At 38.9% G+C, this 10100-nt stretch overlaps 1 protein-coding gene across 1 annotated transcript in view; it reads left to right on the top strand.

Moving 5' to 3' along the window:
- Positions 1–10100, top strand: part of CIR1 (corepressor interacting with RBPJ, 1) — a 42329-nt gene that overhangs the window by 13284 nt on the left and 18945 nt on the right. The window contains exon 7 of the mRNA XM_010859810.1: positions 771–888. Coding sequence (XP_010858112.1) covers positions 771–888 — 118 coding nt within the window. The remainder of the gene's footprint in view (positions 1–770; positions 889–10100) is intronic.

Consider the following 10100-nt stretch of genomic DNA (forward strand, 5'->3'; position numbering starts at 1 on the left):
CTTCTTTATATTATTGTCCAAAGGTATTTAAGCTGAAAAGGGTTTCTATGGTTTCTGAAAAGCTCTATGGTTTCTGTTTGTATCAGATAGTAGAAGGACTCGGAGAGAAAACATTAAATGTAGCAAAGATACAAATCCAAATATCGAATCATGATAAAAGATAGGAGTCAAAATTTTATAGTGAGGGCTATAATGAAAATGGTCTCTGCAGTTTTCAAGGAATTTGGAGAATTAGCTCATGGTCAAAAAATAAAACTGTTTGAATACTGCCGTACTTACTCATTTACATATTGTTTGTGGGTGCTTTCCTGCTGTATTGGCAGAGTTGAGTGGTTGCAACAGAGACCTTTGGCCCATACAGCCTAAAATATTTATCGTCTGGCTTTTTACAGGAAAAGTTTGCTAGCCCTTGGTTTAGGAAATTGAAACCTCAAAGATTAACTGTTTTTTAAATTAGAGAATTCCAGATTGAGACAGGACATCATTCTTTTTTGGTGTTTTACCATTTCTTTTTGGATTACATTGTTTTATTGCCACAGGTAACACTCAAAAAGAAATTGGATTCAGCTGAACTTTGAGACACAATTTATAGTAAAAGATTTTAGTGTTTGAATTACTTTTACCAAATATATGTGTGGAGTATCTTTCCTTGGAGATCTTTTAAAAACAGGACTAATTTCACTTAAACTCTACAAGGAGTAAGGAGTTGAACAGTAGTTAGGTTCTTAGTATTTTAATAACCAAAATAATTAATGTTTACTATTTCTCAGGTTCGAAATGTAAGATGCATTAAATGTCACAAATGGGGTCATGTCAACACAGATCGAGAATGTCCTTTGTTTGGTCTTTCTGGAATTAATGCAAGTTCAGTTCCCACTGATGGCTCAGGTAGGCACTGGACATCATTTGTTTGTTTTAGAATTTATATAGAGGACAAACAAAGCTAAAGTAACTTTTTTTTTAAGTCTCTCTCGGTATTGGTTTGATTTGGTTTGGTTTTGTTTTCTGGGGTTAGGTCACATTCCCAAAATGGTCAATGGAAAACTCTGATTATATGTTTTGAATATGAAATTCTGTGTATCAGGATTTAATTTTTCTAGCCAAGGGCCCTATGAAATTGATATTAAAAGTAACATATATTAAACATCATTTATCAGGTTGGTAACCCAAAAATAGAAGGAAGAAATGGTTGTTTCTCACGTTTATGTCCTCCTGAGTTTTAGGACTAAGCTGAACTAGACGCCACAATTGCAATTTTTGTTTCAGAGAGAAAATTGAGTTTTAAAAGATGTTAAATAATGTTAAAATTAATTTTTACTTGAAAGTTATTTACCTTCCTTCCTGTTATTGTCTATTTAAGAAAAATTGGTTGAATTTGGTTTAAATCATTTGAGTTCTTCTTGTAAGAAGATATTAAAACTGAGAAGTTTTAACTTAAATTTCTCAGTGCCTTGTTAGTATGTTGTTCAAACAGCCACACTAATCCAACAATAATTCTTAATGAATCATAATAGCAATAACCTGCTTAACCCTGTAACCGTAAGTCATTTCACTTTTTATGAGTTTCAATTCTTCATTTTAAAATAAAGGATGATAGTATAACTCAAGAGATTTTCCACATTTTTTAAACAGCTGTAGAATCTTTTAAAAATTTTTTTAAATCCTACATGTAATCCAAAGTAAGCCTTTTGATTAGGGTGAAAGAGAAGAGTGAAAAAGTGGGCTTAAAATTCAGTAGTAAAAAAACTAAGATCAAGGCATCTGGTCTCATCACTTCATGGCAAATAGAAGGGGACAAGGTGAAAGCAGTGAGAGATTTCCTCTTCTTGGGCTCTAAAATCACTGTGGGTGGTCACTGCAGCCATGAAATTGAGACACTTACTTCTTGGCAGGAAAGCTATGACAAATCTAGACAGTGTTTTAAAAAGCAGAAACATCACTTTGCCAACAAAGGTCCATATAAGTCAAGACTATGGTCTTTCCAGTAGTGTACAGATGTGAGAGCTGGACAGTAAAGAAGGCAGAGTGCTGAAAAATTGATGCCTTCCATCTGTGGTGCTGGAGAAGACTCTTGAGAGTCTCTTGGAAAGCAAGGAGACCAAACCAGTCAATCTTAAAGGAAATCAACTCTGGATACTCTTTGGAAGGACTGATGCTGAAGCTCCAATACTTTGGCCACCTGATGTGGACAGTTGACTCATTGGAAAAGATCCTGATGCTGGGAACGATTGAAGGCAGAGGGAGAAGAGGGCAGCAGAGGATGAGATATGTTGGATGGTGTCATTCAATGGACATGTACTTGGGCAAGCTCTGGGAGATGGTGAGGGACAGGAAAGCCTGGTGTGCTACAGTCCATGGGAATCACAGAATGAGACATGACCTGGCAACTAAACAACAACAGTCCCAGATGTAGAAAATATAAAGGCAGAGCTGCTCTACTGACGCAGATGCTTTAGGCATGAAGCGCCATCCTCTCAGCTAATCTCGGCCTCTGATGCAGCTCTTTGGACTCGCTGAGGCTTCCACTGCCACCTCTGAGCTCAAGGTTCACGCTCAGTCAGCAGATGACCTTCAGGCTCTCTTCTATAGCTATAGATGAGGCTTGCTTCCAGCAGGCCAGATGCAGGCTGTTGGACTCAAGATGCTAGTTCTCGTATTAGGAGTTTAGGAATTTGATCCATTGTCAAGTTTGACACTGTTTCATTAGTGGTGTTATGAGTGTCAGGATGGGTAGAGGAAGTACACACAAATTATTATACATTAATTTTTAAAAATCCTTATGTCTCTTTAAAACATTTTTAAAAACCACATCTTAAGGACCTTCCTGGGTCCAGTAGTTAAGAATCTGCCTGTCTGTGCAGGGGACATAGGTTCTATCCCTGGTCCATGGGACAGTAAGCCATGTGCCACAGCTACTGAAGCCCATGCACCCTAGAGCCTGTGCTGTGCATCAGGAAGCCCAGCACTGCAACTGGAGAGTAGCTCCCGCTCCCACAACTGCAGAAAAGAGCCTGAGTACATCACCAACAACCCAGCACAGTCAGAAAAACACACATTTTAAGTAGAGGGGAAATTGCTCAGTAGTGGGAGAATATGGATACGGACTCCTTGGTGTGACAGTCTCTGACAAAAGAACCTCCTGCTGATGCCACAGTGCAGGTGCTTTTAAACCCCTCATACTAGCTCCCTCTCCCCTGCCCTCACCCAACTGGGGAAAGAAGGGAGAAAAGTCGCCGAAGAAATCAAGCCCAAAGCAAAGGAAAGTGGAGTAGGATGAAGAACCCAATAGCACAGATATCTCTGAGCTCTACTTTTGGTAGTCACAGGGATCTGTTGCTATGTTTGAAAGGCATATTTTGTTTCCTGGAAGGGGTTACATCTTTCTCATCTCTGCCTTCGCTCCATCCTTACGGTGCCCTTCCAGCTGAATGACTTGATGTTGGCTGTGGGGGGGCAGTGTCAGTGCTGTCTTTGTTCTTCAGCCTTGTCTTACTCTGACCTGCTTGGAGAGCATGAGTAGGATGGACCCTGGGATACTAGGGGACTAGGATGTAGGCTGTAGACCAGGATAGCCCTTTATTTGGTATTGATGCACCTACTTTCTCTTGAATCTGCTTAGAAAGTCTACTAACAACAACCAGAAGAACTTACAGTAAAGATTTAAAAGTGTGACACAGCCAGTGTTAGAGCAAGTATGATAAAATGAACATTTTAATCCACTATTGATAAAGTGGAGATAAATTAATAAATTTGAAGAGTCATTTGATGTATCAAAAACCTATCTAAAACTTTAAGAACATACATATCATTTTACTGGAAATACAACATCCAGGAATTTATAGTAAGAAAGTGATAAGGTAGATGCCCAAAGGTTTATAGTAGTGAAAGATTAGAAATAACCCTAAATAAACCTAATCAGTAAAGGGTTGGTAAAATAAACTCACCCATTTATTCAGCAATTAAATGTGGAGTAGTTACTCTGTGTCAGGCATTTTTCTAGGTTCTCGGAATATAGCCCCAAGACAGAAATTCTTTCATTCTATTGGGAATGACAGAAAATAAACTAATAAGGAAGTACTACGCATTTATAACTTCTGTGATGACAATTACATTGGATACTGTGGTAAGAATTAATTGGGGAATAACTAGGTGAGGTGGTCAGGAAGGGCCCCCTCTGAGGAAGTGATATTAGGCTGAGACCTAGAGGACAGGACAGTGCAACCATGTATTTGATGTCTCAGGCAAAAGGAACAACCTTCTGCACAGAAGGAACTATAAATTCAGATTGAAGGTGTGGAGGTACAAAGATGCCTGATTTGGAACCCCTGCTCTCTACTTAGTAGCCATGACTTCAAGCAAGCTGTCAACTCCTCTGTGCCTCAGTTTGCGGAGTCTGTAAAATAGATATTATACTAGTACCTACTTCATAAGGTTGTTATGAGAACTAAATGAGTTAATACATGTGTAGTGCTTAGAATAGTACCTAGCACATAGTAAGCACTTTATTAGTATATTTTTAAAAAATTAATTATGGGACTTCCCTGGTGGTTCAGTGACTCCATGCTTCCACTAAGACTGCTTGCTTCCACTGCAGGGGACATGGGTTTGATCCCTGATCAGAGATCCAACATGATGCACAGCATGGCCAAAAAAAAAAATATTAAAAATAAATTAATTATGGAGTTAATTGGAATACCAGTGTAGCCAATGGAATACCATATAGCCATTAGATAAGATATATGAACTGAGCTGTTGTTCTGTGTTGACACATGAGGATGTACCAGGATATATCAAGTAAAAAAAAGAAGAAACAGTATTTCAAATTTCTTAAATCCTGACTTACTTTTCTAAGAATACCTCAAAGCACTGAACTCTATGAAAGATTATGGTAAAAATAGATCAGTAACTTTCACTATCTATGATACCACATAAGATGAAAGTTACTGATCTATTTCTGATGTACTGTCAGAGTTGAAAACCATCAGCTTCAACTGTAAGAACAACTGAAGGTTTGGGAAATAGGTCCTTGTTTGTTTAAATTATGTTTTACTAATAATACACAGTCATGAAATTGTCCCACGGGAATAGTCTTGGATATGTCCCAAGGTTTTGTTGTAAAGCATTGTGTAAGAGAACCTAAATATCTAATAAAAGAATGTTAAGTGAATAATTATGGGATATTGTCACAAGGGAATGCTATACTATGCAACCATTAAAAATGATAGGAAGATTTCTTAATGAATAGATATTGTTTATAACATTTGGCCAAATAAAGCATATTATAAAACAAGGTAGCTACATGGATTCCATTCATTTTTCTCTTTACATCTTTAAGTAGACATATAGAGAGATGCTTTTAGAAAAATTAAAATGCCTGGAAGGAGATAGACTAAAATATTGACAATGGTTATACGTTTATAATTTTTAAATGAATATTAGAGGAATTAAAACTTATACATAGAAATAAATTATTTAAAATGGTATTGTTCACTTAATACCTTTTAAAGTTTGACCTGAATTTAGCAGTACCACTTAACTAACATTAATAGAAACTCCTAAAGGGTCTCTCAAAAACAAAATAAAAAATACTCTGCTGTATCAAATAGGAAAGCAAATAATGATGTTATATTCTGAATTTGAATGTAATGAAAAACAAACTGGCCAATTTCCTAATCCACTTGCTGATTCAAGCTAAAAAATCTTTTCATTTAAAAAAAAACACCTATTGAATAATGTCTCACCAGTGAATAGAGATTATTTTTGCAATAAGGCAATTTCAGTGGATGTGGTTATCATGGGATAATCACACCCCTGGGGTACAGCCTTGTGCCTGTAATCTCCCAGGAGTGTAATTATTTCATGATAACTGCACCCCCTGGTGTTACATTATTTCTATTATGAAATTCTTAGTTTAGTATATAAAGTAACTTACTTTGATCACTGGAAACTGCAAGGTGCTGTTAGAACATTCCAGCTGTGAGGTTTACAGAGACCAGCTATAAGATTTACTTCTCCTTTACAAAGTTAAATTAGGCAATCAAAATGCTTCTCATGGCTAAGCTGGTTTAGAATATCTTTTCTACTGATAAGATCATCTTAACTTTGTAAGTTTTTGTACACTCCAGATACATCAAAATTATATATAAAACTTATAAGCTTCAATGGTGACTGAATATTTGTAAAATATTTTTATAGTACAACATAACTAAATGCCTGGCTCACTGGCCTTTTGTTTATACTCTGTAGCCCTTATTCCTATCCTTGCCTCTTACCTTCTGTTACTTACTCATATTTTTAATGTAAATTGAAACTAGCATTTTTTTTTAATACACATTGGTGCTTTTCAACAAAGCAAGTGGGTTTTTTTTTTTCTGTTTTATTTTTTTGGCTTTAATAGAGTGAATGGTCACATATATCTGTATGTCTCTTATTTAATCTTTTTGTTTGTTTTGTTTCAGTCTTGTTTGTGTTTTTTCTTAATAGACTTTAGTTTTTAGAGCAGTTTTAGGGTCATAGCAAAATTGAGAGAAAAGCAGTTCCCATATGCCACCTGCCCCCACAGATACATAACCTCTCCCATTATCAGCATCCCCCACCTGCCCCCACAGATACATAACCTCTCCTATTATCAACATCCCCCAGCAGAGTGGGCATTTGCTGTAGCTGATGAACCTACATTGACACATCATCATTATCCAAAGTCCATAGTTTACCATATGTCTCACTCTTGCTATTGTGCCTTCCATGGGTTTGGACAAATGTATGATGGCATGTATCTACCAGTATCAATTCAGTTCAGTTCAGTTCAGTCGACTGCTCAGTCATGTCTGACTCTTTGCGACCCCATGAATCACAGCACGCCAGGCCTCCCTGTCCATCACCAACTCCCGGAGTTCACTCAGACTCACATCCATCGAGTCAGTGATGCCATCCAGCCATCTCATCCTCTGTTGTCCCCTTCTCCTCCTGCCCCCAATCCCTTCCAGCATCAGTCTTTTCCAATGAGTCAACTCTTCACCTGAGGTGGCCAAAGTACTGGAATTTCAGCTTTGGCATCATTCCTTCCAAAGAACACCCAGGACTGATCTCCTTTAGAATGGACTGGTTGGATCTCCTTGCAGTCCAAGTGACTCTCAAGAGTCTTCTCCCAACACCACAGTGCAAAAGCATCAATTCTTCGGCGCTCAGCCTTCTTCACAGTCCAGCTCTCCCATCCATACATGACTACTGGAAAAACCATAGCCTTGACTAGACGGACCTTTGTTGCAAAGTAATGTCTCTGCTTTTCAATATGCTATCTAGATTGGTCATAACTTTTCTTGCAAGGAGTAAGCATCTACCAGTATAGTCTCATACAAAGTAGTTTCACTGTCCTAAAAAGTCATTTGTGCTCTGAGCATTCGTCCCTCCCTCCTCTCTAATCCCTGACAACCACTGATCCTTTTACTCTCTCCATAATTTCACCTTTTTCTGAAGGTCATATTGTTGGAAGCATACTGTATGTAGCCTTTAAGATGGGCTTCTTTCACTTGCGTATGTTAAGGCACTTCAATTGTGTCTGACTTTTTGCGACACTGAACTGTAGTCCCCCAGGCTTCTCTATCCATGGGATTTTCCTTCCAGGCAAGAATATTGGAGTGGGTTGCTATTTCCTTCTCCAGGGGATCTTCCCAACCCAGGGATCAAACCCAGGTCTCTTATGTCTCCTACATTGGCAAGTGGATTCTTTACAACTAGCACCACCTGGGAAGCCCTTCTTTAACTTAGTAATATGCATTTAAGGTTCCTCCATGTCTTTTCATGGCGTATTAGCTCATTTCTTTATAGTGCTGAGTAACAGCCCATTGTCTGGATGTACCACAGTTTATTGATCCATTCACCTGCTGAAGCACATCTTGGTTACTCCCATGTTTTGACAGTTTCAAATAAAGCTGCTCTATTAACATCTACATGCAGGTTTTTATTTGGTTATAGTTTTCAGCTTGCTTAAGTAAACATGAAGGAACATAATTGCTGGATCATGTGGTAAGAATATATTTAGTTTTATAAGAAGCTCCCAAACTGTCTTCTAAAGTAGGGCACCATTTTGCATTCCCACCAACAATGAATGAGAGCTCCTGTTGCACCACGTCCTCATCAGCATTTGGCATTGTCAGTGTTAGGGATTTTGGTCGTTCTGGTTGGTGTCGAGTGGTACCTTGTTGTTTTAGTTTGCACTTCCCTGGTGAAGTATTATTCAGCACATCTTTTTATATGCTTATTTGCCATCTGTGTATCTTCTTGGTGAGGTATCTGTTAAGGCCTTTGGTCCGTTTTTTAAAACTGGGTTATTTTCTTATTGTTGACTTTTAAGAATTCTTTATATAACGGGTATCAATCCTTTATCAGATGTGTCTTCTGCAAATATTTTCTCCAGGTTTGTGGCTTATCTTTTCATTTCTTTAAAAAATGTTTTTTAACAGCTTTATTGAGTTATAATTTGCACACCATACAGTTCACCCATTTGAAGTACACAGTTCAATGGCTTTGAATTTGTATATTCACAGAGTTGTCCGTCCATTATGATGGTTAATTTTAAAACATTATCATTTCCTCAAAATGAAACCCCACATTCCTCAGTTCCTATCCCCAGTCTTCCCCAGTCTTAGGCAACCATTAGTCTACTTTCTGCTTTTTTTTTTTTAATTTCCTGTTCTGGAAATTTCATATAAATGGAATCACACAATATGTAGAAAAGAAAAATTTCACACTTTAACACAAAATTGCCTTGCTTCTGCCTACCCGAGTCACATAGCTTCCGGTGTCCTCTCTGCACAGAGTCTTCGGGTGTCATCTTCCTTACGTGTTGATGTGCACCAGTACGCACAGAGCACTGTTAACCAGGGAAGCTCATCCATGCCGTCTAGAGTTTTTATTCAGGTTTAATTTCATAGGCATGGTTCACTGAATCAATGGCCATGTGGTTGAACTCAATCTCTTGTCCTCCTTCCTTCCCCTGGAGATCAGGCTGACATATTGCTCAAAGCTCCAACCCTCTAATCACATGGTTGGCCTTTCTCCTGTGGCCGGCCCCATCCTGACTCACCTCCTTGGCATAAGCATTCTAGGGGCTCACCATGACACTCTATCACTCAGGAAATCCCCGATATTTAGAGGCTCCCTTCCACAAACTGGGGACAGAGGCTCCCAAGTTCTTTATTATATGGCAGTTGTATTTTCATTTAGTTCAAAATACTAAGTTTCTCTTGAGATTTATTCTGTGTGTTATTTATAAGTGTGTTTATTTAATCTCCAAATATTTTGCAATTTTCTGGTGCTCATTTTATATTGGTTTCTAGTTTAATTCCATTTTGGTCTCAGAGCACTCTTTGTATGATTTCCGTTCTTTTATAAATGTTAAGGTGTATGTTCTCAAGGCAAGAATACTGAAGTGGTTTGCCATTCCCTTCTCCAGTGGACCATGGTCTGTCAGACCTCTCCACCATGACCCGTCTGTCTTGGGTAGCCCCACAGGGCATGGCTTAGTTTCATTGAGTTAGACCAGGCTGTGGTCTGTGTGGTTAGACTGACTAGTTTTCTGTGATTATGGTTTCAGTGTGCCTGCCCTCTGATGCCCTCTCACAACACTTACCGCCTTACTTGGGTTTCTCTTACCTTGGATGTTGGGTATCTCTTCACGGCTGCTCCAGCAAAGCGCAGCCGCTGCTCCTTACCTTGAACGAGGAGTGTCTCCTCACTGGCCACCCCACCTAACCTTGAACATGGAGTAGCTCCTCTCGGCCCTCCTGCGCCCACGCAGCCACTGCTCCTTGGACGTGGGGTTGCTCCTCTCAGCCGCCGCCCCTGACCTCGGGGTTCTTGCCTTGAGAACCCCATGAACAGTATGAAAAGGCAAAATGAAGGATACTGAAAGAGGAATTCCCTAGGTCAGTAGGTGCCCAATATGCTACTGGAGATCAGTGGAGAAATAACTCCAGAAAGAGTAAAGGGATAGAGCCAAAGCAAAAACAATACCCAGTTGTGTATGTGACTGGTGATAGAAGCAAGGTCCAATGCTGTAAAGAGCAATATTGCATGGGAACCTGGAATGTCAGGTCCAT

This window comes from Bison bison, unplaced genomic scaffold (assembly GCF_000754665.1).
Source record: "Bison bison bison isolate TAMUID 2011002044 unplaced genomic scaffold, Bison_UMD1.0 scf7180017864460, whole genome shotgun sequence".
NCBI lineage: Eukaryota > Metazoa > Chordata > Mammalia > Artiodactyla > Bovidae > Bison > Bison bison.